This window comes from Mycteria americana, chromosome 2, assembly GCF_035582795.1.
Source record: "Mycteria americana isolate JAX WOST 10 ecotype Jacksonville Zoo and Gardens chromosome 2, USCA_MyAme_1.0, whole genome shotgun sequence".
Lineage (NCBI taxonomy): Eukaryota > Metazoa > Chordata > Aves > Ciconiiformes > Ciconiidae > Mycteria > Mycteria americana.
The window spans coordinates 81499946-81527089 of record NC_134366.1 but is presented as its reverse complement, the minus strand read 5'-3'; the positions used below and the strand labels follow the sequence as shown (position 1 = coordinate 81527089).

The 27144-nt window shown below is 51.8% G+C and overlaps 2 protein-coding genes and 1 long non-coding RNA gene across 3 annotated transcripts; 2 read left to right on the top strand and 1 right to left on the bottom strand.

Annotated features, from left to right (window-relative positions):
* Nucleotides 1–3618: 3618 nt before the first annotated feature.
* LOC142405843 (tubulin beta-2 chain) lies at nucleotides 3619–6315 on the bottom strand. Its single transcript, XM_075493925.1, has 4 exons — nucleotides 6156–6315; nucleotides 5533–5641; nucleotides 5130–5240; nucleotides 3619–4916 (listed from the first exon to the last, which is right to left on the bottom strand). Exons 1-4 carry the CDS (start codon nucleotides 6210–6212, stop codon nucleotides 3856–3858), a joined length of 1338 nt encoding a protein of 445 aa, XP_075350040.1. The 5' UTR covers nucleotides 6213–6315; the 3' UTR covers nucleotides 3619–3855.
* Nucleotides 6316–6460: 145 nt separating this feature from the next.
* LOC142406692 (uncharacterized) lies at nucleotides 6461–12320 on the top strand. The gene is made up of 4 exons (XR_012774665.1): nucleotides 6461–6980; nucleotides 7874–8052; nucleotides 11564–11653; nucleotides 12247–12320. It is a non-coding gene; the product is annotated as an uncharacterized LOC142406692 (long non-coding RNA).
* An 8097-nt stretch (nucleotides 12321–20417) lies between these two features.
* PSMG4 (proteasome assembly chaperone 4) lies at nucleotides 20418–26450 on the top strand. Its single transcript, XM_075493924.1, has 3 exons — nucleotides 20418–20682; nucleotides 20866–20941; nucleotides 26189–26450. Exons 1-3 carry the CDS (start codon nucleotides 20503–20505, stop codon nucleotides 26308–26310), a joined length of 378 nt encoding a protein of 125 aa, XP_075350039.1. The 5' UTR covers nucleotides 20418–20502; the 3' UTR covers nucleotides 26311–26450.
* The last annotated feature ends 694 nt before the right edge of the window (nucleotides 26451–27144 follow it).

The window sequence follows — 27144 nt, the reverse complement described above, 5'->3', positions numbered from 1 at the left end:
AGAGCTGTGTTTTGCAGTAGTGCATTGCAGCACTGTCCCGTAAGGACTGTGTCAGTCCATCACGGTTTCTTTAAGCACGTGGTATTTACACTGATACCTAGAAGGCAGCACTATACTCTTTTGAAGTATGCAGCATGTGATAATATAATCTATGAGCAGTTTTCCCTGCAGAGATTAGGGTTTTGCCCCATTTTTTCGGAGAATTTGCTGGAGAAGAGACCAAAAATCTGGATTCCCTTCTTTCTTCAGGTTATAAAACCTATTGCTATTTTGGTTTAGCCTGTCCTTCACCTCATACCTTCTGGAAAGATACACCTGTCAACAGGGTGGGCCTCAGGTTTGATTTTTAGATTATCACTTCACTGGGACCACTGTATGTTTAATGCAACCCAATTTCTTATGTATATAGGCACTTCACATATGTTGGGAAGAGGACAATGGTTATTGCTCCCACTTGACAGATTGCAAAACATCTGTTGGAAAACATATGTAGGCCTATGTGCTCAACAGATACTTAAGTGTTTTGAAGAACCATACCACATCTTGGACTATCCTCCCACAACACTGTTGATACAATGGCTTAGACTGAGGTCCTAGAAGTAAACAGTGAAGGGAAATTAGGAGAGGTGGCATCTCAGTGCTACCACACCTCATTCCCTTTCTTTTTAAATTAAACTTGCATAGTACCTAGCTGCTTTTACAGCCTTATTTAGCTTTACCATCTTGCATCTACCAGTGGACAAACATGGTTTGAATGGTTTGCCTTGGTAAAGACATTCTGCTAATGTGCTTAAAAATGCCACGCATTAAAGGGAACAGAAGAAGATTGTTCCCTTCCCCAACACCATCAGCTCTGTCAACAGAGAATGCTTCCCTGCAGGCCACCATTGATATGTTGAAACAAAAATATATTGCTTGATATTATTAACTTCCATCTCAACACAATGAGTCATTGTAAGCGGCTTAAGCCACACACCACTAAGCCTGTACTATCTATCCTCATTTCTTCCATACAGGATGCCTCAATGCAAGACCTTTAGCCTTAGAGATGTTGTTCATCACATGGACAAATACAAATCAACACCCAATAGAGGTTAAGGCAGTCAGATTACCTAATCTGAAATCCTTTCAGTGGTTCTGCTTTCTCTGTAAAACAGAAAAAGTGCAAGCATGAGCACTTGCAAAGACATCTGTTTGTTGTTTGGCATATGGCAGTCAGTCTCCAGTTTTTATAGTGAATTGTCTCTTGGGTGATAGATACAGCTAAAGCTCAAAGATCCAACAGAAAAAAATGGTACTGCAGCCTCCCAGGCCCACTATAGGACTCATCCTCCCTTACAGTTGACTTACTGTTCCTACCAAGGAGTTTTGAACCTCCCATCTAAATCTTCCAGTATCCCCTTTTCCTGTATTTCCCTCAACTCCTACTGAAATGATGGTTTGATTATTTTTTTAATTATTATGACTGGCAAACAAGCTGTGTAGGATTTATGAAAGGACACGTTTCTGTCTAGAGTATCTCTATTTATGGTTTCTCTTCCTCTAGAAAAAACAGAATACAGCAAGCAATGTGGGATGGTGTCCTACTTTCTAGTAAGGGAGCTGTACTGAAATGTGTTGCTTGGGTAGCTATATTTAAGGGTTAGCTAGAGACAGAGTGTAATTACACTAAGAATTAGAAGCTAGACATGCTGAACACTAGTGAAACCTGCTGCAGTCCCATAGCAGAAAGGAAGATCTTTACTATCAAACACTGGGCTCTCATCTTTTAGTTAAACTTTGTTTAAATTTGTTTGCTGGCTCCCCTTCTTAGCTTTACAAACAAAGCTATATGATAAACAGTTTCAAGTGCAACCCAGCTAGGTAATTTCAAGGGAAGGTTACTTTGACAACCAGACAGGCTTCTATTTCCCCAAAGGGCCTGGGGCAGCATGTAGTAACTCAGTTACTAAAACAACCTCGATTTGTTTAATGCTTAATCCTAGAACTGCTCAGGTGCTAAGAAATACAAGTACTAATGTGGGTATATATAGTTGTATTTGTTTACTGGCAGTTCAGGCAGTTTAAGTGCTTCTCAGCCCTCTTTACAGGGTATACACCAGAAATGAAGCATATAGATGAAGAAAAAAAAACCTTTAGCAAGTGCCTGTTGCCCTGCACACCATCATAGATCTCACCATAGGATAATAAGCCCATCAGCAAAGGAACAGGGTACACTGAGCAGTGTCTGCAGGCCGTGGTCAATTAATAGAGCCAAAACGGGCAAGATTAGTCATGCATAGTAGCTCCCTTTTAAGTCTTTATTCCAGTAATGCCTTGCAAGCATTTCATTAAAGGATCACAAAAGAGGTTGCACACATGTGGATACCAGCTCTTCCAGAGCAGTAAGGACCACAGGAATCATAGCATTGGTAGCAGTTCTCAAAGCAACACTTTTTTTAGTACAGGAGCACTCCCCTAAGTGGTATTTGGGTGAACTAAGGACTCAGCTTACATATTGGGTAGCTGCTATACTCTGTGGGGGATTTTACTCTTGTTTTGTAGGAGAAAAAAGTCTCATAGGCCTTATAACTACTGACAGACAACTGCATTGTAGACTCACTCGGGGTTCTTGCATCCTTTAAGCATACGGCAACACAAATCCCCCCCTCCCTCACCATAAGGAAGCCATACTTACCTTTGGAAAGATGCACAACAGGGTGCTGCTGCACTGCTCTCGCCTGCCTGGGTAGAGGTCCATTTCCTGCTGCAGGGACCAAGAGCATCAGACAACAACAGCCCTGTGAATGCAGAACTTGGATGTGGGAGACAGCTATTGTCAGGGTATCTACCCAACCACTCCAAGATTGTATGTATGCTCTGGACAGCCTTTTGTTATCTGTTATCAGCCATGTTATCTATCTGCCCATCACCTCTTATCTCCTAAAGGCAATTGATTGCCCTCAAGAGTCAGTCCCTTTACAGTTAAGGGCAGCTTAGTGGCTATTTCTGGGAAACACTTGAGAATTTTATGCCTGAAGAAAAAGTTCAAGTTCTTAATCAAGTTTGAGTTGTCTGCTAGTACAGACCCACGCTTCCCTGTATGGATTTTCATATTTAGAAAGGAGGGTTGGGGGAGACAGGGAAGCTCAGGACCACGTCAAATCACAGGCAGCCACCCATATGCATGTACTATAGGTCCTGGAACAAGTTAAATAAGAGCTGCTGAATGGCAGTGGGGAAGCCTGCAGCTATCCTGTCAAATCAGTTTTGACAGCTTGTAATGTGGAATTCAATACCTTCTCGCTGACCTCACTACCATGGATGTCCATAAATAGGAGTTGCAGGATTCTCAAGTGCAGTGTCTTATTTCTATTAGTTAAGGCAGCTTTCTCCCCGACAATAGATTAGCTGTTACACAGGAGTGCCTAACAGCAAACCCCTAGTTTCCATAAGTTAGCTACCATCTTAAGCTGAGCAACTGCAGTTTACTCATGCTGCCAAATTCATGTCCTGAGAAATCTTGATTTATTGAGTTTAACCATTTCACTGACATAAAGGATTAAACTGAGAAGTGAAACTACAGAAAACTACATAAGAGTTATTTTCTTAATCTAGAGAGAAATAAGGCAGAGGAGACAGTTTAGGACACAAAAAGCCTTTATGTTTGAGAAGTTAACCATTTCAACAGAAGACTCTGAAGTATTTTTGCAACTACTGTTACATTGGACAGTCAAGGATACAAAACTGCTGACAGAAGCAACAGTGGAGAGCACCAAATTAAAAAAATGCATGCTTCAGCACAACTGCACAGATTCCTCCTCTCAATGAACACTTGCCTGCTCAGACTATACTTAACTCCTACCCATTTCAACTTTACGCCTCATCCTCCTCTCCTTCCTCTTCAAATTCCCCCTGCTCATCAGCAGTGGCATCCTGGTATTGCTGGTATTCAGAGACCAGGTCATTCATGTTGCTCTCGGCCTCCGTGAACTCCATTTCATCCATGCCCTCGCCGGTGTACCAGTGCAAGAAAGCCTTGCGCCGGAACATGGCCGTGAACTGCTCCGAGATCCTCTTGAAGAGCTCCTGAATAGCCGTGCTGTTGCCAATGAAGGTGGCGGACATCTTGAGGCCGCGCGGGGGGATGTCGCAGACGGCCGTCTTCACATTGTTGGGGATCCACTCCACAAAGTAGCTGCTGTTCTTGTTCTGCACGTTGAGCATCTGCTCATCCACCTCCTTCATGGACATGCGGCCCCGGAAGATGGCGGCCACCGTCAGGTAGCGACCGTGGCGGGGGTCGCAGGCGGCCATCATGTTCTTGGAGTCAAACATCTGCTGCGTCAGCTCGGGCACCGTCAGGGCTCGGTACTGCTGGCTGCCGCGGCTGGTGAGAGGGGCGAAGCCCGGCATGAAGAAGTGCAGCCGGGGGAAAGGCACCATGTTGACCGCCAGCTTGCGCAGGTCGGCGTTCAGCTGGCCGGGGAAGCGAAGGCAGGTGGTCACGCCGCTCATGGTGGCCGACACCAGGTGGTTGAGGTCCCCGTACGTGGGAGTGGTCAGCTTCAGGGTGCGGAAGCAAATGTCATACAGGGCCTCGTTGTCAATGCAGTAGGTCTCGTCCGTGTTCTCCACCAGCTGGTGCACAGAGAGGGTGGCATTGTAGGGCTCCACCACCGTGTCCGACACCTTGGGGGAGGGCATGACGCTGAAGGTGTTCATGATGCGGTCGGGGTACTCCTCCCGGATCTTGCTGATGAGGAGGGTGCCCATCCCAGAGCCCGTGCCGCCGCCCAGCGAGTGGGTCAGCTGGAAGCCCTGGAGGCAGTCGCAGCTCTCCGACTCCTTCCTCACCACATCCAGGACAGAGTCCACCAGCTCAGCACCTTCCGTGTAGTGCCCCTTGGCCCAGTTGTTGCCAGCCCCGCTCTGACCTAGAGGGCGGAACAGAAGCGGGGTGCCACGTCAGTGCCCCGCGGAGGAACAGAGAGGATGCCACTCCTCCTGCCCCATGGGCTTCACCCCTCACTTCCATCCCCACTGTGCTGTTGGGATTCAGGACCCCCAGGTCACCTGCACGCTCACGCTGAGCCTTTCCTGCGCACGGAGCTCCCGCTTCGGGACTCCTCCATCCCACGCTCACTCACCAAAGACAAAGTTGTCGGGCCGGAAGATCTGTCCAAAGGGGCCGGAGCGCACCGAGTCCATCGTGCCGGGCTCCAGGTCCACCAGGATGGCACGGGGGACGTACTTGTTACCTGCGGGAGGAACCAGCAGCAGCGTTACAGCCCTGCAGCCAGCGCCACAGGAGCCCTGCTGTGCTCCCTTCCGCCTCCCTGCAATCTGCTGCCCGGGATGCAGAGGCTGAGGGAATTTGGAGGGAGGTGTCTGGTGATAGGGACACAAAGCAGCTGTTAAAGCTGTGCCAGGATGTTTGTTACCCGCTGCGGGGAGGGCTGGGGCACAGCCCCCACGGCAGGATGCACTGGGGACACCCTGCCTGCCCGCCCCAGCGGCACCGGGCCGGGAAGCTCGTTAGAGGGGCGTTACCGGTGGCTTCATTGTAGTAGACGTTGATCCTCTCCAGCTGCAGGTCGCTGTCCCCGTGGTAGCTGCCCGTGGGGTCGATGCCGTGCTCATCGCTGATGACCTCCCAGAACTGCGGGGACCGGGGGAGGGACGGGAGGGTCAGCGCCGCCACGCCCCACCCGCGCCCCCTGGCCAAAGCCCCGCAACGTGGCGCGCGAGGATTCGCCACGCGTGGGGGCGGCCCCCGCCAGACGCGACCGCTACCGCGCCCCTCACCACCACCACCCCCCCCCATTGCCGTGAGGGGTGTGGCACCGGCTCGGCGCCCCTTTCCTCCACCCGCCCGGGACCCCTGCAGCCCGCGGGGAGCAGATGGACGGCAGGGCTGCCCCCCCACCCAAGGCGCACCGCGCCCACGCCGCAGAAGCCCCCCGCGTTCCCCCGCGAGGCGACAGCCGGGAGCCGCCCCGCACGGACCCTCCCGCGGCGGGGCGAGCCCAGCGGTGCTCCCCAGCGGGAAGGCTGGCCCTCCCGGCAGCGCTCTCCCCGGGACGCGCGGAGCCCGGCTGAGCGGGCATCGCCCCGCGCCCGGCACCGCCCCGGCACCGGAGCCCCGGGCAGAGGGCCAGGGCGCCGGCCCGTACCTTGGCGCCGATCTGGTTGCCGCACTGCCCGGCCTGGATGTGCACGATCTCACGCATGGTGCCGGTGTCCGACGCTGCCCCGCTGCTGCCGCTGCTGCCGCCGCCTTCGCCGCCCGCTCCCGCACTCGCCGCTGCAGCGGCCGCGCCCCGCGCCGCCCCTTAAATCGGGCGCCGCGCCCCGCCCCGCCGGTGACGTCATGCGGGAACGGCGCGGAGCCAATGGGCGCGCGAGGGCGGGGCGGGGCTGCGGCATTGTCTCCCGCAGCGGGGGGCGGGGCGGGGCCAGGGGCGGGGCTCCCTGGGAGCCCCCGCCGCGCACCGCCACCGCCGCCCGCCGCCGCCGCAGCCCCGGTTCGCCGCTGACAGCGGGGACAAAGGCGCGGAGCGCGGCCGTGGGGCGGCCGCCCTGGGCCGCGGGATGAGCTGGGGGGCCCTTTCCCCGGCCAGGGCCCCGCCCGCCCCGGGGCTTTGTTGGCCGGCCGCCCGCCCACGTGTGAAGCGGCCCCCGCCGCCGCGCTGCTGGCGGCCGCCGTCCCTCCGCCCTCCCGCGGCCGCCGCAGCCTTTTGTTCGCTGAGACGAGCAGCTTTCCCTGCCGCAGCAGCGGGCGTTGCCGCGCGGGGGAGGGAGCCCGGCGGCTGCCACCGCCCCCGCCGGTGCCTCCGTTCACACGGCGCCGGCGGGAGACTCCCCTCCCCGCGGGGGCACCTCGCACCCCCGGCACCAGCAAGCGCCGGTGATTGCCGCCCCTCTGCCCGCACATGCCCGCGCCGGCGGTCATGAGCCCGCTGCCCTGACCCGGTTCGTCCAGCCCCGGCAGGACGCGGGTGGGTTTCCCCCCGGCAGGGGCTGTGCCGTGTAACCTCTCGTCTGCCCACCCTGCCCTATACCCAGCCGTCCCCCCAGCGATCCCTGCCTGCCGCTCCCCCGGTGCCGAGCTCAGCTTTTCTTTCTCCGCCTAAAAAGGTCGGATTTAGCTCCCGTAGCTGAGCCAGGAGCCGCTCTCTAGCAAAGCGCCCGGCTCCGCGCTGTCCCTCCGCCAGCTGCGGCCACCAGCGACCCTCAGCCAGACAATGGAGAACGCGGGTGCTGCCGCACGGGGCCCGGGGGTTTTGGGGGGGTATTTTCCCCGAGCTCTGCGGCAATCGGGTCTTGCAAACTGGCAGCACTTTGTCGCTTCGTTGCGGATTACACATGGCGAGGGATGAAGAAAGGCGAGGAGCTGAAAGGGGGGGGGGGGGGGCGCAAGGGAGGGTTGAACGTGTGCGCCCCGGTTTGCTTTGCCCGGTTTCTTTCCGAGCAGCCCGGTGCGGCACCGCGGTCATTACGAGGGCCGCAGAGCCGGCGGGCAGGGCACATGCCCACGCCGCCGGAGGAGGAAGAGATCGGGTGGGGGGAGAGCACAGAAGGGCGTACCGGCTCCTCACCGGTACCGCCCGCTTCCCACCGCACTTGTGCGAGTGTGGGCGGCGGTGGGAGCGTGCGGCTCCCCGGGAGGCTGCCCGGAGCCCCGGCAAGGGCAGGCAGGCTCCCCGCAGCCAGCGCCAGGCGGTACCCCACTAAACCCGGCTTTAGTGACCCCATGTTTTAAGGCTGCAGCTATTCTAGAGGCGCAGATAAAAGTTCATCACCATTTCCAGCACGTATTTCTTCGACATACTCTTTCCTTTGTTCTGTCCATGTGCCGATCCCCCTAATCTTCCTAACCTCGCTTATGCAGATCGATAACCCTGCCTGCGGATCACTCTAGCTCCGATTTTACATTCTTCCAAGGCAGTCTGCAGAAGAAAACCGGTTTCGTCTGATTGATATGCTGAAGCATCCACACCTTTCTTTGTTCGCCTTTCGGGGAGACGGCATCCCAGCTCCAAAAGGGGATGCTGGAAAATACACTCTCAGGTTTGTCTCTTCTGTAGTGATTCCGAGAAAAATAAATCTGATCACTTGCACTCCCTGTAAAATCTGTTTTTACGGGTCTAAGCCAGGAGCAATTCAATTATTTGGTTGACTACACTTCGCAAACAATGTGTAGCTTTAATTCCAAGCGAATCTTTTTTGTGGCATGTTAACTGCCACATCAACATCCACATCTATAATTACTTGTTTAAAAATAACTTGCAGCTTAGCAGCTCCAGTGGACCACTGACCGCTTCAGGTAATGAGCCAAAGTAATGCCAGGCTTTCCCATGGCTGCGGTGGGTGTGCTCCTGAAAACACTGTCGCAGCAAAACTCGGTGACGGCAGAGCTGGTGCAAAATACAGGTACCGTGAGTGCTCGCCACTCTGATTTCCAAGTATTCTGCGTATCGTACAGAGCATATTAGTTGTTTACTAGAAGAATTATTGACATTTCAGCGCGAAAGGGAGTAGCTGGTTTTACACATCCTCCATACCTACGTTAAGCTCATTCCTAACAGCTTGAAGCTTCAAAGGAAGCCATTTTAAAATCCAATTCAAGGAAAACAGATTATTAACACCGGAGGAAAGAAACCCACCCCAACTGCTTTATCTTAAAATAAATTAATTTTTGAAGGCAGGGGGGAGGTTCAAGTGTATCTTCTGTACAGAACTTGTTGAGACTGGAGGGGAAAAAACCAACGCGAAATGTTGATTTCTAAAATAAACAGCTGCATTACTGGGGGACGAGGGAGGAAATCCAGCTCTAGCTTTTCTGCAGCCCCTGGCCAAGACCCTTTCGAGGCGGACAGCAGCCGTTCAGCTCACTTCAGGAGACTTCAGACAAGGTCCAGCTTAATTCGAAGGGAAGCATTTGCAACAGAGGGTTCCCCAAAGGTTCAGCGCAGCTTATTGCAAATGACTTGCCGGGAAACGGAGTGTTCGGCTGTTGGCTGCCGGTGCCTCTCTCTCCCCTCTCTGTATTTGCCTCACATCGGTGCGTCCGTGGGCGCAGCCCCGGGCCGGCCCGGGCTGGATGCCTCCATCCCCGGTCTCCCCGGCAACCGGCCCCCCCCTCCCGGCAGAAACGAGCTGCACAAAAAGGAAAGGAACAACAAAAACCCGGCAACATTTTCACTCGCCCGGCTGATTTCCCAGGGTGTAAGAGCAGGGCGGCGGCGGCGGGCGCGCAGGAGCGGCGGCCGGGCGGGTGAAATGCCGGCTGACGGGCTCAGTCCGCAGCCACCCTCGCCGGACACACGAGAGGAGGAATGACATGACCTCAGTCAAGAGTTTGTTTAACGACGCTCGGAGGAGCAACCCAGTTTTACTCAACGTATCCTCTCCCCCTTCGCTTTCGTGGTTCCTGTCCTCCCGGCTGCAAGGTTGGGTGCGATCACCGTCAGAGCCTCTGCCTTAAGCTACTGAAGTGGTGGCTGATGAAAGCCCCCACTCCCTTGCAGCATGCAGAAGGTTGTGGCAGCCAGCTAACAAAAGCCCAAGGGAAGGCCTCGGTCATTTTACTTTATAATAGGAAATATGTGCCTTTGTGTGATGTACTGCAGCACAGTTGTGGGTCATTAGAAGGTTTTTTCCTAAAGAGAAACTTGCTCTTCATTTCAGAAAACATGCACCCACCCCATGGCTCAGCATCCCATTTCACGGGCCACGTCCTTGTCTGTGGCTCCTCTCAGAAGGACGTGAATGACTTAAAGACCTTGAAGTTATGCCCAGACCCCCAAGAGTGGCATCTAAGCTTTCCGTATCTTGAGGGGCAGGATGCCATAGTACATAAAAATGAGAAAGAAGTTTGGGCTCGCGCAAGTTGAGGTCTTACACCACAGACCAGGCTAGGCAGTAGATGACCTGCGTCTAGGGCACCTCATTAGGTCATTTAGGGCAAACCAACATTTTGCTCCTCAGTGTGCATCATTGTAACTCAGAGGAGGGCCAGGGAGGGGCAGGCCCGGAGGACCCTGGGTACATTTGGGAGGAATTCAGGGTGGTGCCCATGCAGAATATTTTGTATCTCTGCAAACAAAATTTTTTTTGGGGGTCTCCATTTCTGCACACCTTCTTGGTTTGTGCACGTGGGTTGCTTGGAGGCTATACCAGTGGCTGGATCAGCTTGTGCCAGCTGGTGGGAAAGGACAAGAAGTAGACAAGGCTGGTAGCAGCCATGACTTGTGTGCTAACTGCGACCCTTGGTAGCCTTGCCTCCAACAAAAGTCCTGGCTGTAACATGGCCCAGCTGCACAGCCTCTGCCCAGGCTCTCGAGAAAACTGCCAAGCTATGGGAAAGACAGCAGCGCAGCACCACGCCCGATAAGAAAAGGTACAACTGCAGGCAGAGATAGGATTATAGGAACACGATCAGCAGCAGCTCAAGGACAGGGGAGGATCAACGCCAGCACGGAAAGCTGTGAGATCCTAAAGGAAGAAAACAGGGAGGCGGCAGAAAACTGCAGCATGTCGACAGAGAGGACGCGTTCACGGGAGCAGCAAAGGCCAACCCGCCTCCCCCTGCGCGCGCCTGCCCGGCCAGCCCAGCAGCGGCTGTCTCTGCCTGCCGGTGCAACGCTTAAACCCCAGAGCTCATCAAAGCCGAACTGTCTTCAGGCCACGGTACCCAGGATCGTGTGCCCGAAGAGACATGCCCAGGGTGGCCCAGGACTGGGCAGCGAGGGGTGGCCATGCCATCGGCAGCGGCTCCACGCCAGCCCGGCTGCTGGGTGGGCTCTGGTCACCTGACAGGCCCCGACGGGTGAGGCCCTGGCCGTGGCCATGCTGTATCTGCAGCCCCCAGGCCCACCCAAGCAGCACCCCAGAGGAGCAGGGACACCCCTCCGGTGCTGCCGCGCTCACCTGTGGGCTCTGGGGCCAGGGCTGCTGCCCCACAGCCCCTGCCGGCGCTGCCCATCTTGGGGTGTCCCTGGCCTCGGCAGGGGTGAAGCCAGGGGCTGCTGGTGCAGCCGTCTGGGGCTGCTACGCATCCTCCCTGCAACCGGCTTCAACCAGATCACAGGATTATTTTCTTCTCTTTTACTGCTGCTACAAGCCACTGTTTCTATCAATTAGTCAAAAATATGTGAATGTTTCAGTTTTGCTGAGAGCACCTACCTGCTCACCAGCTACTCATTATTAGAGAACCTAAGGATTGCTCTCGAGAAACAAAAGCCGGAGCAAGGCTGTCAGCCAGAACCCTGCTCAGCGCTCTCAGAAAGGAAAACCCTCAGCCTCAGATTAAGGACTCTCACTGCAGCACCTTGTCAGCACAGATTACAGCAGTAAGAAGCCTCCAAGGAGGCTCCGAGGGTCACACTGGCATCACGCGACACCTTTCATGTGCATAACGCCTTGTATCGTGACCTCAGTCGCCGCTAGCACGTGCTGGATCTGTCACAGCGTTATTTCTTGTTTCATCTCATTCATACTAAGGCTTAGGGGTATGCCCTTATATAAGCAAATAATAATAATTCAAGCATCTAATAATGTCTCCAACCATATTTAACAGATGAGAATATAAACCACAGAAGTGCAAAGGAGAGATGAAAAATGTTTTCCCTAATTAGAAAATCGTTGAACGAGGAGAAGCAAAGACCAGGTAGGAGGCAAGGGGCAGTTTTCCCACGATCGGGTGAGAGTGCTTATGAGGAATTGATCTGCTCTCTAATAAATCTGCTTGCCTGGCCCCCAAACATGGCAAAATGCTGTATGGATGCTGGGGTCCCCTAACCAATGATGGCAAGGCATCTCGATTCCTGTGTGCTCTGCTCTCTGGGCATAAATATTAATAAGGTTCCAGCCTCAGTGCTGGTGCTGATGCAGCTGTTTCTACATTCATGTGGAACAAATTCAGTAAATGCAAAAGAGCAAGGCATGAAAGAAAATATCCACTTGCCTGTCTGAGTTATTCTTGAAATCTGGTCTTGGTCCTTTCTTTCCTAAGCAGGATTTGTGTGTGTGTGTGTGTGCGTGTGTTCCGGCTGAACTGAGATCGGGCAAATTTCCGTAGTCTGAGGATCTGGTTGCAAATGGCAGTGTCAGAGGGTAAAACCACTGTCGGACCCCCATTTGCGGTCGGCAGGTCAGAATCTGGAACAGCAGTGATACAGGAGCCACATGCCTAGCAAACATGCTAGCAAAGCTTTTTGCTTTGATCCTTCTTGGTTAAACATTTTTTCTTTCCACCCCAAGGACTCATCCTTGAAACCCCGATAGCAACGCGCTGCCCTGCATCATTACCAAGTCGAGTTTCTACTGAATCCATTGCCTTGCTCGGCCAGCTAGGAGTTGGTACGTTAAGGAAGCAGGAGCCTTTGTAACCGGGTTGAACAAAGCATTTTTTTCCAAGGTCTTCTGCCACCACCCTGCTCTCTCCTCCCTGCAGTAATATTGCGGCTGGCAGTGCTGCTTGCTGCAAGGAAGAGTGTGCTTGTCAACTCGTTAACGCTTTCTTTCTCCCTTTGCAAAAGGCACGGTTGTGCAAATGGCTTGTAAAGATCTTATCGGGCAGCTGCTGTGGCGGCACTCAGGTGCCTCTGATACGCATCTTTCAGAAGACTGGAAAGCAAACAAATATAATTTCGAAGGCTGAAAAAAAAAATATGGCCCCAGATCACTCACATGTATATTAAATCTCTGGCTTACTGGCAAAGAAAATAACTGTTTGCAAAGATTTCTCTCTCCCCGGCATCAGTTCCCCTCCCGAGTCGGGCTGGGGGGAGATGATTGGGGTGCCAAGAGCTTGCAGCTGAGGAAAGCAGGATTTGGGGGAGCTGCACAGGGCTCTGGTGTGCTGCAAGCACAGCGGTGCAACCTCTCCCGATGGCAGGATTTACACAAAGGCTTTGATCATCTGCTTTATGAAAGCTGGAAGCATCCTCGCCGAGCTAGCACCGCTGGCAGAGGCGAAACCACCGTTTCCAGCCCTTCCTTCCCCTGGTACGTGAAAGGAATCCCTGCCGCTGGGATTGCAGCGATGGCGAAAAGGTGGCAAAATAGGGGTGTGGTGGCACAGGGCTGCTGTGCTGGCGCTGACGTTGCCACTCGGGGCGCGCAGGGTAGGTGGGCGGCAGGCCCTCATCGGGGAGCACAGGGCAGGGGTCGGCCTGTGCCCGCGGAGCTGCAGGGCTGTCCCGGGCTGAAGCCTCGTCTTCGCACGGGCGGGGATGCAGGTACGTGAGCAAGCCATCCGGCGGTAACTCAGGAGCCCAGACTGCAGCATTTCGGACAACTGCTAAGCGAAGTTCATCATTACAAGCTTCATCTTCAGCTCACAGGAGCTAGCAGGTGGTTTTTTTTCAGTTGATTTCTGTAGAGGCTGGCTCAGATCCTGAATCTATTAAAGGAAGGTATCACTCCCAAGTGCCATGAATTCCCTTGTCCTTCTCTCTCCCCTGATTTTCCCATGTATGGTTCTTTACAAGATTTGGGGATAATTCTCACCTGATTTGTGTTCACCTCATGCGAAACACATAACAAATGTCCCTTTATGGGATTTCGAGCATGCACGTGCCTTCCCCTTCAAGCCTGGGGAAGGCCACCGTCCGTCCCAGGACCCTGTAACAACAGCAGCAACAGCGCCTGGCACGGGCTTTTTCAAACAAGCAGCCAAGCAGAAAAGGGAGATGATTTCTCATACTTTCTGACAGGCAGCAGGGAAGGATATTTTTCAGTCACCGTTCAAGGGTGGGACACAGACTTTTTGAATATGCAGCTTCGGCCTGTTGGGATCCTACTAGCCTTCGAAAATACAGTAAAGGAACTCTGATAGCATTTTCCTGGAGTAGTATGTTCTGACAGCGTAACTATTCTGTCTGTTCTGTTGTTATGCAAATAGGCAACACACCCATCTTTGGATACCAGTGCTAAGTATTATTTTAATTTTTTTTAACTCCAGAGATTGGAGACGGATCACTGAAGTGATGTTTGTAAAAGTTATATTCTGTGTAATCATCAAGAGCATCAGATACACTGATTAGATGGCAGCAGCAGCTGTTTGACATACTTCTGCTAGGAAATCAAATACCTCCCTGATCTAGATCATGCCGTTCAAGAACTCTACTATGAACTTGGAGAGCCTGACCCGAACAGCCATACCCCAGTGGATCAGACAATGGTGGGCTGCTCTCTAGTAATGTACGGGTACTAAGCTGCTATTTGGGATATTCACTTTCTGCTAAACCACTGTATTCAACAGAGCAGGAAGGAAAAGCCAAGAGAAAAGGCTGGCTTAAGCTAAGTCACCCCTGAGCGAACACTCGAGGGCTGCTAAGGGACAATGCCAGGCCTGTTGGCTTCGCTGCTTGTCCAGGGAGGAGGAAGCAAAATAATCAAAGCTGATTTTGTCCAGCTGGTTTTGCTTGAAAATGGAAAAATTAAAAGGCCATGGCATTACTTTACAAAGTAATGAAAGAGAGTGGCTGTTTGGAGAACCAGACTGAGAGGCAGGCACTTGCTGGCATGCTTGAGAAAGGGAGAAGCTGTGTGCAGACACGTCCAGTCAGACCTGCAGGCTAAGGGACTCTGTTGACAGAGACTATTAAGTCCAAGGCCCGGTCTAAGGAGGAAAAGATTATTCATGGAATTTCTGGCATCAGCAAAGGGAAAGTACCCAGAGGGATGGGGAAGAGACCAGAAGCACAGCTAGCCCCATAATCATGACAATAACTAACTATTTTTCAAACAAAGGAATTTATTCCCCTCCCCGAGCAACCTGAATCTTGGTCAAACCTTTGTTTATGTGGCTGCCAGCACTGCATGTTGAATCAGTGATTTCCATGGCTAAGAACATAACCCTTTGCAACCTGAGCAGCTGAGTCAGCCCTCTGGTCAGTAGCAGACTGGCATCCCCTCTGCTTGAAGCACACAACACACCCCACGCGTGTTGCGTACCCCAGCCTTGCGTCTGCTAGGTGACCCAAGGACAGAAAAACAGCGGGATCCATCAGGTGTGTTGTATGTCATGTGGGATCTAGGCATTGAATTGAGCAAGACAAGGGAAAACATTTCTCAGTACTATCTCAATTTTTTTTTGCTTCATTTCTCAGCCTTTCAAAAGGTCATTTCCATTAGGCTTTCACGCCTGTTCCCCTCCTGTCAGGTCACAGGTATGTAATAGCCCCTTGCACCTGCAGATCTCGCTACAGCTGCTGACTTTTATGCACCAGAGTCAGTACTTGTAAGCTGCTTCGGGATTCTCCACCGTGAAGCGGTCTATCTGCATACAAAATACAATTTCCAGTTGACTGCATAAACCTCTTCTTGTCCCTGAGGGGAGGGATGAGTCACTCCGTGTTAGTGCCTCCCGTCCAGCAGCTATGAACCCACACGTCTCAAATGCTCTGATAGATCTGAGCACAAGTTCCTCCAATGACTCATATAACAATAAAAGGAAAATGTCTCATTCAATAATGGCAAAAATTTAGTCTGGGCTCACAAAGGTCCTTACGAGCTGTGTGTTACACAGACTTGCATTCAGCTGCAGGGAGATAGGCAAGGGTTATTGTACTCTTCCAGTCTGCAGAGGAGTGAAATAAAGCAGAGTAGAAGGGATTCGCACAAGGTCAACATGCCAGTCAGGCACAACCTAACAGCCCCGATTTCCAGCCCCACACGCTGCGCAGCGGATCACGACAAGCTGCCCGTCAGAGAATCACCGTGCCACGTGCATCCCAGGCCTCATCCCACCCGGGCAGGGAAATCCCAACAGCCGAGGTTACAAACCCCACAAAAAAGAAGAGGGTTTTCCTCAAGGGAAAAAGCTGGTACCTTAAGTCTTTTGGAAATCAGGAACCAGATTTCCTCAGAGCAATGCCTGCCTAGGTTCCAATAGATGCACTGAGGAGTTATTATAGCAGTTCTGCTAACATGGTCATAGCAGCTACTGCAGACATGGGGAATTGCTTGTACATTTACATTTTGCATTTGCTTATGGGTGCTTTTTCAGACATAGGCTTTTGGTGGGCGAGGGGCTGGCCTTGATATTGCTTTGGATCATGAGATTCGTAGCATGAATTTGGTGCAGTCCCCTTGCAGATCACTTAAGCTGTGATTTTTCATACAAGTTCACCAGTCCGATTCCCTCATTTTCTGCAACACTTTCAAAAGTTCCTGGATTCTCTGCCTGTCTCTTTTCCAGGACCGTAAGTCAGGCTGATCAACACTTGAGAAAGTGTTTTGAGCCCTCAGGTTAAGAGAGCGCTGTGGCCATGGTTAGATGTTTCAGGAGCAGTTGCCTATCACAGCCAAACAAACATCCCATCCCAGGATCCCAGGAATGGTTTTTGACCAGTTTGGTTCCCCAGACTGACCCATCATTGTATCAGTTGAGCGCTAGAAAGCGGGACTGGGGCAGTGCCACCTAAAGTTGGTTTAGACAGCCACAGCGTCACAGCCATGGTGACCGTACAGTGTAAGCAGAGACACTTCTCCCTTTCCTGCTTGTCCACGCTTGCCTGACGCTGCCCTCCATGATGCCAGCACAAGTATTTGAGCAGTGGCACAGCAAGCTAGATCAGAGGACTGATCCAGATGAGAAAAAACAATCCAACAATGACAAAAAAAGGAAGTATTTTTTCAGCTCCTCAGGTGCCCCGATGGCACAAGGAGAGAAAAGGACCCCCAGTGCCACTGAGGGAAGTCTACATAGGACGAGTCTCCAAGTCTCAACACGAAGCGGGCCCGTGAAGGTCTGGGGCTGCAGCACAGCTACTGTTGCAGCAGCCTGGTACCACGAAGCCTTGCCAGAGCAGCTGGGAGGCTTCATTTGGCTTTATCGAGAGGTCATTTACTCCTCTGCAAAAGCACAGCAAATCAAGAAAACTGGCAAGTCCCGAGGCATCAACAGGGGGTTCATTGACACACACTAACAGTCAACTGCTTTCTCACGTGTCTTATTCGCACTTTACTCGTGCAGGAGCAGAAGAGCAGAATGCATTTTGCAATCAGAAAACACTTGCTTCTCTCGGTGACATCCCAGTTCATAACTAGGTACTTTACATCTCTTAACTCCTCAGTTACCAGGAAGAAGATTTACTCCTGGCTTAAAACTGTACTGGAGAGGAGAGTATGGGCAGTAAAAATCAGGATTTAGGATCTAGTATTCTCATAGGCAACCTAACTTTTGGAGAAGAACAAGGAGCACAGAAGTACATACCTTTAAACCACATCTCCTGGGGCTTGGATCTCATTTGAGCAGCAATATATATATATATTTGCATCCATATACACATGCAGTGCTTTTGGTACAGTATCTTTGCTTCATCATTAGTTTGCTATCTGGTGTCTCACTGCAGCTGAGGCTCATTCTGTCCTCATACCTGACAAATAAGGCAGGCTAATGGGTGCTGCTTTCATGGCCACAGAAAAAAGATGAGCACGTTAAAGGAAATGCAAGAGGTTCTGCACGCTGCTGGAGCGCTTTCCCCTCTCATTTTGCAGGGGCTCTGATGGCCTTGCAGCACTGTAATTAGGAAATGCATTTCACACTTGATGGTCTGGTTCTACACAGTTCCACTCACTCTTCACACCTGCATTGCAAATAAAAATGCTTACTCAGCATTTTACTTGCTAGATGAATGTTTTTCCTCTTATGAGCTTAAACAAGGATCTAGCATGATCTACAGACAGCAGCTACATTTTACAGAAAAGCATTAAATACATAGAACTGCTTAAGTGCAGAGGAACCCTGTGGTTTACCTTCAGAGGTCTGCAGAACTTAGGATCCCAAGGAAAGCTACAAGCACTTTGGAGAAGACTCCTGATGAGAAGAGGAACAGCTCAGAGCGTGATGAAATAGGGGCAGTTCCCCCCTAGGGAGGAACAAACCTGTAGACAGCCTTGGAAGGAATACAAGAAACTTGTACTTGATGTGGAAAGACTAGGGAAGAGAACAGAATACTCTTACTTCAGTCCAGCAGATCACTTAAACATGGTTAGCATGCAAGGAGGCCCAAACTTCTACTTGGTGGGAAGAGGCATGCTGGGCTGGAACTTTGTTAGAGCAGATCTTCCACCGGGACTCCACTGCAGAAGCCAACTCTGTCCCGGCATAGCAGAGAAACTGGCTCCGAACACTTAAAGAAGGATTTGCTTACATGAATAAATCTGTCTGTAAAGCTGTGCATGTCTTACCTTTCACCCCAACCTCCCTTGGAGTTAATGGCAATCGGTCAGGAGGGGATGCTTCTCACTCAAAAGAGAGATCTAAAGCAGCTCAGCTGAACTGTGCCCTAAAATCGCCTGCTTTTCTCCCCTGATCAAGGGAGCCTGGGGCAAACCTCCTCCATCACCTGCAGGTGTCTAATCACAGGAATCTCACCACCACCACCACCACCACCACCACCACCTGTGTGGCCCCCAGCAGATATTTTATCCGGTGCCTGGATTTTTATTTCTGTGATGCTCCCAGCCTATGATAGCTTTCCCTGTTTTAGCTGATGGCCTTACCCTCCTGCTGAGTGCTGAGCGAACCCGCAGCCGCAACAAGCAGAGAAAGGAATGCCATGCGGAGGGAAGCATTTGGTGCAGGCAGCCAGCACTCGCCCCCTTCCAAGGTGGCTTTTGTCACCTGTTTGCCTGCCTGATCTCCACAGTTGCCACAGGCTAAGTGTCAGTTTGTAACAGGCTGCTGGGGCAGGGAGAGGCTGATTTTCGAGCCCCAACACAAGCCCCAGCCTCTGCACATACTCACCTTGCCGGAGGCCAACCCACGCAGAGGCAAAGGGTGGGACGGGCTGCAGAGCGGGGGCACGGGGGAGAGCTGGGGACCAGCACAAGCCCGACGCCACCTCAGCAGCGAGGCGGGGGACAGGCGTAGCCGGTGTCTGCCACCATACATCCCATAATGCTTTGTGCGAGCAGCAAGTGACAAATATGGGTCAGGGGAGGGAGGTGGCCTGCGACCCCCCCTCCCTGAGCTGATCCCGTGCCATGGGATGTCGGGGTATGGCAGCTGAGCCGGGCTTAGCTGCCTCCCGGGATTTAGCGTCGATGCGGCAGCACGGGCAGAAATCAGCAGGGCTGAGGATTTTGTCTTTTGGCAGATGCCAGAAGAACCGGAGTGGCTTAGGGAAGAAAAGTGATGACCAGTTCCTTTCCCCTCGGCAGTTTCTTCAACGTAAAAATGAAGTTTTAGAATTTGGAAATGGGAATTTTGATTTCTAGAGTTACGTACAAAATTGGAGGCAGAGGAAACACTAACTAAAAAACCAATCTGTGTCATTAACTTGCTTGTTCTTTAGGCAGAGATGACATCCTGCCTGTGGTTCAAAAATACACGTTTCCAATTGTAAAGGGCTCGTGGCCATCAGGGTGCCGCCTATATTCTTAGCGGCAACAGGCAGCATGGTTAAGGAAAATCCTTTTCGGTAATGACCAGCCTAGCTGTGCTCCGGTGAAAGTGTTGCGGGCACAAAATTCATACCCAAAGGAGGGCCTGTAATTCACAGTCCCATGTTCTCTGGAGCTCAGCAAACCCGACTCGCTTGCTTTATAGATCCCCCGTAACCCTGAAAACCTCCAGAGCTGAATGAAGCCAAGGTCACCGTGACCTTCCTCCTCCTCTTCCCCGGGGGGGTTCCGAGGCTGCAGAGCATCAGGCCAGCCCCTTCCCTTTAGTCTGAAACCCCGGGGCTCCTCCCGGGTGACTCACGGAGCCGCCTGAACCCCGCTTTACCGGCCGCGCCTCCGCACGCCGTGGTTCCCTTGCCATCTAGCGGGGTTTCTCCATCCCTGCGGCTGCCTCCGCGTTAATCCCGCGGCCCCCCGCGGAGGGCGCGGCGGGGGGAGTGTGCACCGCCCGGGGCGGGTGTGAGCCCCGCGGAAGCCACGGAGGGAGAGTGCCCCGACCGGGGGGCGTGTGCCTGTGCACGGAGGGGGTGTGCACCGCGGGCTGCGTGTGTGTGCCCCGGGCGGATGTGTCTGCCTGCACAGGGGGTGCGCACCGGCGGGGTGCGTGCGTGCACCGGGAGGAGGCTGTGCCCTCGGGGGGGGCACACGGAGGGGGTGTGCACCGACCGGGGGGACTGTACACTTCGGGGGTGGGGGGCACGGAGGGGGTGCGCACCCGGGGGGGGCTCTGCACCGACCGAGGGGTGCGTGTGCGTGCTGGTGGGGTCTGTGCGCGGAGGAGGCGTGCCCCAGGGACCGCGCGTGTGCCCGAGGAGGGGCCGTGCACAGAGGGGGGTGCGCGCACCCACCCGTGCGTGCGTGCATCCATCGCGGGAGGGGGGGGGTGGGTGCAGCCGTGCGTGTGCACCCGGAGGGCCACGCAGGGAGGAAGGCTGCACCCACGGGGCGGGCGGCTGCGCAGGGCCGGTGCGGGGGCGGCACCGCCGGCAGCGCCTGTGGCGGGGCGGGCGCGGCGGAGCGCCGCCTCCCCGGGCAGCGGGGCGGGCCGCCCGCTCGGGCCTCGCTGGCTGGGGCCTGGCCGCGCCGGGAGAAGGGCCGATGGAGGCGGCGGGCGGCGAGGGAGCGGCGGCGGGCGGCATCGCCCTGCACGACTTCAGCGGGCGGCTGGGCGAGCAGCGGGTGCACTTCCACGCCATGCGGCTGCGGGACTCGCTCTTCCTCTGGGTGGGCGCCGCGCCCGCCCTCGCCAGCCTGGCCGTCGCCATGTGCAGCCCCCGCGTGAGTGTCCCCGCCGCCTCTCCCGGGCCGCCGCGGCCCTGCGGCCGGCGGGAGCCCTGCGGCGGGGCGGGAGGGCTGGCGGGAGGCTGGCGGGGCCCCGCCGCCCCTGCCCCGGGTCTCCCGGGTCTCCCGCCCCGCGCTGCCGGGGACTAAGCCCTGCCCTCTGCTGTGCTCCGCTTGCAGGACAGCATCCCGGTGGCCGCCTCGCTCCTGGGGGATCCCTCCGACACCGCCTCCGCCTGCCTGGCCCAGCGCTTGGGTAGGTGCGGGCGCGGCGGCTGCGCGCTCCCGCCGGGGGGGCCGGATGCGGGGCGGGGCGGAGCGGGGCCGGGGGTTGCCTTCCGTGCGGGCGGTGAGAAGAGGCGGGTCGGGCCCGGGCAGAGCCGCTCCTGGTGGCCTCGGAGCCACCCCCCCGGTCGGGGTGGGCGCAGAGGGGTGCGGGGCTCGCTGCCCCCGGCCGAGCGGCAGCCGGGGTCCGCTGGGCTGCTGGCTGCGGGCCGGCCGAGCCCCGGGCGGTGCAGCTGCACGGCAGTCTCCCTCCCGATTCCCGTTTTTCAGCCGTGTGCAGGTCTGCGTGACCGCAGCTGGCGGGGTCTCTGCCTCAGGGCACGCTGAGCGTTATCAAACCCACAGTATTTAATATCCTGACCCGGGCTGTGGGTGCGAGGCAGGGGAAGCAGACACCTGTGCCTGTCGAGGGGGATTTTCAGCGACCTCCTCTCTATAAAGCTGGAATACTTCTGTGTGACGGGGGGGGGGACGGCCATCACGCAAGGCACGCGTGTTTTGCCTGAAGATGAAGCCAACCGTCATCCCATCTTGCACCTTTTAGCCCCCAAATTCTGCGAAGTTCTGGCCTGGAAAGTCCTGGATCATCTCACAGATGCCCGTGTTTGATCTGACTGTCCCTGCAGCCTGTAATGGGCACCTCTCGGGATGTCTCCATTTTCAGCACGTGTAAGAGTGCCTTGCTATACCTAGTGCAGTGCTGACACAGCCAGATTTCTGAAACGGAATGCTAACTTTCAAATTCCTGTATCTCTAAAAAAAATACTTGGTCTAGTGCATCCTAGCACCCTCATGTCTCCGGCAGCTGCATCATCCTGGTTACTCATCATCACCTACCAGTAACTGATGGAGCTTCAGCTGGTGAACTGCTGAAGTACTTGTTACCGGGTTTTAAATGCAAGATGCTGTGCTGCTCAATCTCATCTTACTTCTGTTGTTTCAGTTGGAAAGGCCGCATAATTCTTCTTAATTATCTGTGTGCCGGTCTTCGTTACGGGCAATGTGTCCTGAGTTTGTATTGTCAGGCAGTTTCATGAGTCTACACCTACTTCTTCTCCATGGCCACTAGCGCATATATAAAAAAAGGATTGCTCACAAGACTGATCTTTGAAAAACAGTACTAGCGTCCTTCCTTCATCCTGATGACTTATCTTTTAATAACCACTGTTGTGGTCTCCCCTGGTGGCAGCTCTTTCTCTACATACTGGATTCAATCATTTCCACTTTAAGTAATAATTCTATGGGGTACTGTATAACATGATTTCTTTATGTGTAATCAGTGCATTATCCTTAAGAAGTCAGTTAGTAAAAACGTAGTCAGAGAGGGTTTACTTTGGATGAAGTGTGACAGTTTATTCCACTTTCCGTTTGGTCTCCTCGTTAGTCATTTCTTCTGAATCTTGCTCTAAGCTTCTGTGTAGTGTTGGAGTCCAGCTAACAGCTCTAAGTTGTCTTGCTCATTCCCATCCTCTCCTGTCTTTTTTTTTTAGCACATGTGCTATCTTCACTCTTAAAGATTTATTACAGATTTCATAGCTAGGGTTGGTAATAACCTGCCATTTCTTGTATTAGTTCTTTCAGTGTTCTAGGACAGAGGCTGTCTGGCTCACCTGATTTTTCTCTCAGTAAGTGGTCTAAGTTTTGCTGCCTTTTTTTTTTTTTTAAGGTCCTTTTCTCATTTACATTGCTAATTTCACATACTTTGTAACTGAGAACTGATAGCGTTCCTTGGTACTGGATATCAGTTACTCTTTATCCTCAGAGCATAATGCACCTTCCTATTTTCTTTCTGTTTGTGCTTTAAGTATCTTTCATTATTTTGTCTTAAGCTTTCTGTGCCAGCTGCAGCCCAGGTAGGCTTTTGGGAAATATTCCTCTGTATCTGTGCCATCTAACCTCTGGGTTGCAGTTTTCCTTGCTGGTCAGTCCCTTTTATATTTGTTATAGATATAATTCGTACTCGTGCTATCCTGCCTAAGGTATACTGTATTGAGGAAGGCCTGTAGACCTTTTTCACCCTTGGTTGGAAAGTCAATAATACACTTCTGGCTTTGAATAATTACATGCTTCCTCCTCACCTGAGCATAACTGAGTTTTGAGAAGAGAAATAAATCTTTCTGAAATGCTACACCTTAGTTTTTAGGCTTGCTTTTGTCAGTCCAGCAATTTAAGTCGGCTCATGGTCACTTGTTCCAAAATTGTTTATTCTCCTGAAATCAGGGGATCTGCAAGATCATCATTAAGCATCTCTATATCTTCTTTGTTTCACAAAGTGCTCGGTAAGGAAATCTGTGTTCTGCCTTGAGTAGAAATACCAAGCTTTGCTGTTACTGGTAAGTTTTCCTCTGGGAAATTAAATCCATGTTACTCCCTCCAATTCTGTAATAACAGAGATGCTATTCACAGCCAAGACTGACTTGTAGCTGCACTTCCAGGATTGCCTTTTTAACCATCCTGCCATGTGGTAATCTTCAGGCAGGCAGTATCTTTTTTTTTTTTTTTTTTCTTATGCCGTCACCATTTTTTCCATGCTGTTTCCATTCTGGTCTTCGCAGGCACTAACTTAAGTAGCGTACGATACTATTTGAACATAAATATTTTTATTTCTTATACTTCCCAGTCGCATTCTGTCCCCTGCCTTTTCTTCCTGCAATGTCAGGTTCCCTGCCCTGGCACAGGAGTTTCAGCGCTGCCATGCATCAGCGTACACATTCTCCTGTTGTTTTCTTTAATAGCCGGGTAGGGGTCCTAGCCAGAACAGCTGCATTGGGTGTACTGGCTCTATCTTCTCCCTTATTTCAGGGTTGTTTTTTTTTCTTTTCCATTGCTGGAGACACATTTGCCATGTTCCTGTTCCTCTTTCTACCTATTTCCATCTATATCTGTTTGTATGAGGTGCAGGGACTGTTTCCCACCACCCTGCCTGATTGCTCTGGCATGAGATGTGTCTCACGAGTCAAGAAACGCAAATCCTAAAAGAGTGTTTCCTGTAGGTTAGTGGATTCCGATTCTTGAGAAAGTCTTGTCCGTTAGTGCCTCCCTTACCTGATATCCTGAAATCACAGCGCTTTTGGCCGCAGTGGCTGCTGAATAGCACCATGTCTTCATCTTCCCTCTGTAGGGACTGGCAGACTCTCGGTGAGATCACCTCAACCTCTTCTTTGAGGCTTTTCCCAGCTGGGCGCAGTTCCCCTCCACCACCTCTTTTCCAGCACAAATGGTCTACAAACTGCCTAACGCTTGCTCTGTCCTTTCTCCTGCTCCCACTGGGCTCCTCTTCAAGCTTAGATTTGGGCCTCGGCCCTGTCCGTGAGGTCGTAGGAGCGGGTCTGTGCTGCCGTAGTGCCTCTCGGCACGTCCCAGACGACGGGCTGCCGAGGAAGCTTTTTCCCCGCTTTGAGGGGCTGGTGCAACAGGGGTTAGCAGCCAGGCTGCGTGCGAAGCAGCCCTGCTGAAGGGTTTTTTAGGTAAGCCTTGTCTTTCGCGGTTTTCTGCTTTACTCTGAAGTTGCAGATGGTCATCTTCCATGGAGGTGTAAGATCTTCCCTCTTCTGTCCTTCTCACAAGAGTCCACGTGTCCAAAGGAATCAGCAGGGAAGCTGGGGACAGAAGAGGTCCCGCTGGGAGCAGAGCTCCTCGGCGAGGGATTCACAGTGTTCCTGGGAACTGGAACAGCATCCCAGAGACTCAGTCCGCTCTTACGCAAACATAATTAAGAAATTGAGTTTTGACACTGCAGTGTACCATGTAGTTTCGTTAGATAGGATAACGCTATTAATCAGTTCAGAATCAGTGTTGCGTTCGTTCAGGGCGCGATGATGAAGCACTAGTGCTCACAAAACGTGCTGCTTTATACCACAAAATCTGGTGCTAAGTGCTGCTTTTTTTGCGATCAGAGCAACGTGGTGCATTATATCAGCATTTTGTAGTGCCAGGTCTTAAAAGGCAAGTGAGTCCTTGCATTTCAGAAGCAGCTCTACTCGCTAAGCCAGGAAGCTGGTAACCTGTTAGAACGGAAAATGATAATAAATTGATTTGCGTAATGAAAATGCCTCAAAAGTGCTGTTTAAGTACATTTTATATGTACATACAGGTTTCCTGTAGTTAACTTTCCCATTTTAAAGAGATTGAGATATTAGGACTTCTGGTGTCTTCATTTTCAATTTTTAAAATTCAGATGATATTTTTGAATATTCAGCAGAACAGTCTGATTTCTCCCTGGGATCGTCAGCTCCCAGCTCACTCCCTGCCAGGAATATCTTATGACCCAAATGCCATTTTTTTTTGTCCTCAACTCAATTTAAATTTAGTGCCTGTTTTTCCTGTATGGTGCTTACATTATTCACAAAGTTTAGCTTTAGCAGCATATAAAGAGAGTTACAAATTTCCTATACTACTATGGTAAAAATCTAAGTAGGATTCCTTTTTATTTATAAAACACCTCTTGGTGTTATCTGTTCTGCTCTGATAATTAAGTTTTCCTGCCCCAGTGGACATTATTTTTGTCACTGTTAATTAGCTCTGTCACGGAAGGCAGCTCTTAATTTTATAGCACCTCTCTCTAGGTATCTGTCACTACAGCAGCCTGGAACTTGTGCTTGGCTTCACCATGTTCGACCCAGGCTCTCCAGCCTCCTGGAGTGCTCATGGACACCGTATAAATAAAGGTTAAAGGAAACAAAATTATTGACAGCAGGCTTAGAGAAGAGTGGTGCACACTTTCGGGGGCCTTTTTCGGGGTTCATCATAAACCAGAACTTTAACTGGGGCATAGTCACTTTCTTGTGTGCTTTCCCTCTGTAAGTTTTTTTCACAGTATAGACTTACCAACTCATAAACTACATTTCGGTGCTAAGAGTCCCAGTATAGTCTGTGGGTTCACTTAAACTGTACTCTATCTAAGAAGCATTCAAACTCCACTAAAAGCACTGCCAGGCTTTCCAGTGACTAATGGCTTTTTGTATCGGGCCAAAAATCTAGTTGATAATCATCACCGGGCTTATATTGCCCATTTCAAGGACATGCATGGTTTTGCCCAACGTGCCCATGCTCAGGTACTTGTTCCGCTATTCCTTTGTAACTGGGTCCAGCACAGCAGGAGTGGAGAATGTTGTCTTAGAAATCTGCATGATATGGCTTTTCAAAAGGCTTGCTTGAATACAGTCATCACTTTTATGTAAGAGCAAACTATGGCTGAATACTCTGTTTTGTGTTTTAGCCAGCAAGACCAAAAAACAGGTATTTGTCAGCTACAACCTTCCAAACACAGACAGCAGTTTCACCTTACTCATAGAAAACAGGATCAAAGAAGAAATGATGGCTTTTCCAGAGAAGTTCTGACTTTGCATCATTGTAAAATAACCTGAGTTTTTGTTTTAGAAAAACTGATTGCAATTTTCACACTGACATTAAGTTAGTATATTTGTTTTGTATCGTTTTGATTGAATTTGCAGTTGTTATTAAATATAGCTGGACCTACATACAGTTGGAGCTGGATTTTTTTTTTTTCCAAATTTGGTACCCTGTTAAGTAGGGGATAGGTGGATACAGTAGAAAATACGCGGCTATGTGAGAACATAGTCCTAAAAGTGCGTGCAGCGTCTGGCCTGCATTCAGTACTGGGATCTGCTGGGAAATCAGTTCCAGATTCTACCTGTACAATTCATCTACCTTGTAGTAGTAGTATTGAATGTAGTGTTGCAGCTTTTAGTGTTCAAATAATAACAAAAACACCCCATGTTTTTGTATTGAAAAGCTGCAACATAAACTGAGCATTACCTTGCTCTATCTTCTTAGCCCCTGTTGGTTGTAGTACTAGTGCTAAACACCGGATTTCCTTCCATCCCTTGGGCACTGAGAACACTAGAAGGGTTTCACAAAGAGTTTTCTGTACATCCCTGAGGGCTATGTAGAAGGAAAAAGCAGAGCTTGAATTTTGGAGCAATAGATAAATCTGTCAGGCTGCTAGGAGAGCATCACGTGTATAAATTGAGCATACTCATTAGAAAAATCAGAGCAGTCACTACTACCACCGCAAAGCATCCTGCTGCTACATCTTATGAGGAGCGGCTGAGGGAGCTGGGACTGTTTAGCCTGGAGAAAAGGAGGCTGAGGGGAGACCTCATCGCTCTCTACAACTACCTGAAAGGAGGTTGTAGAGAGGTGGGGGTCGGT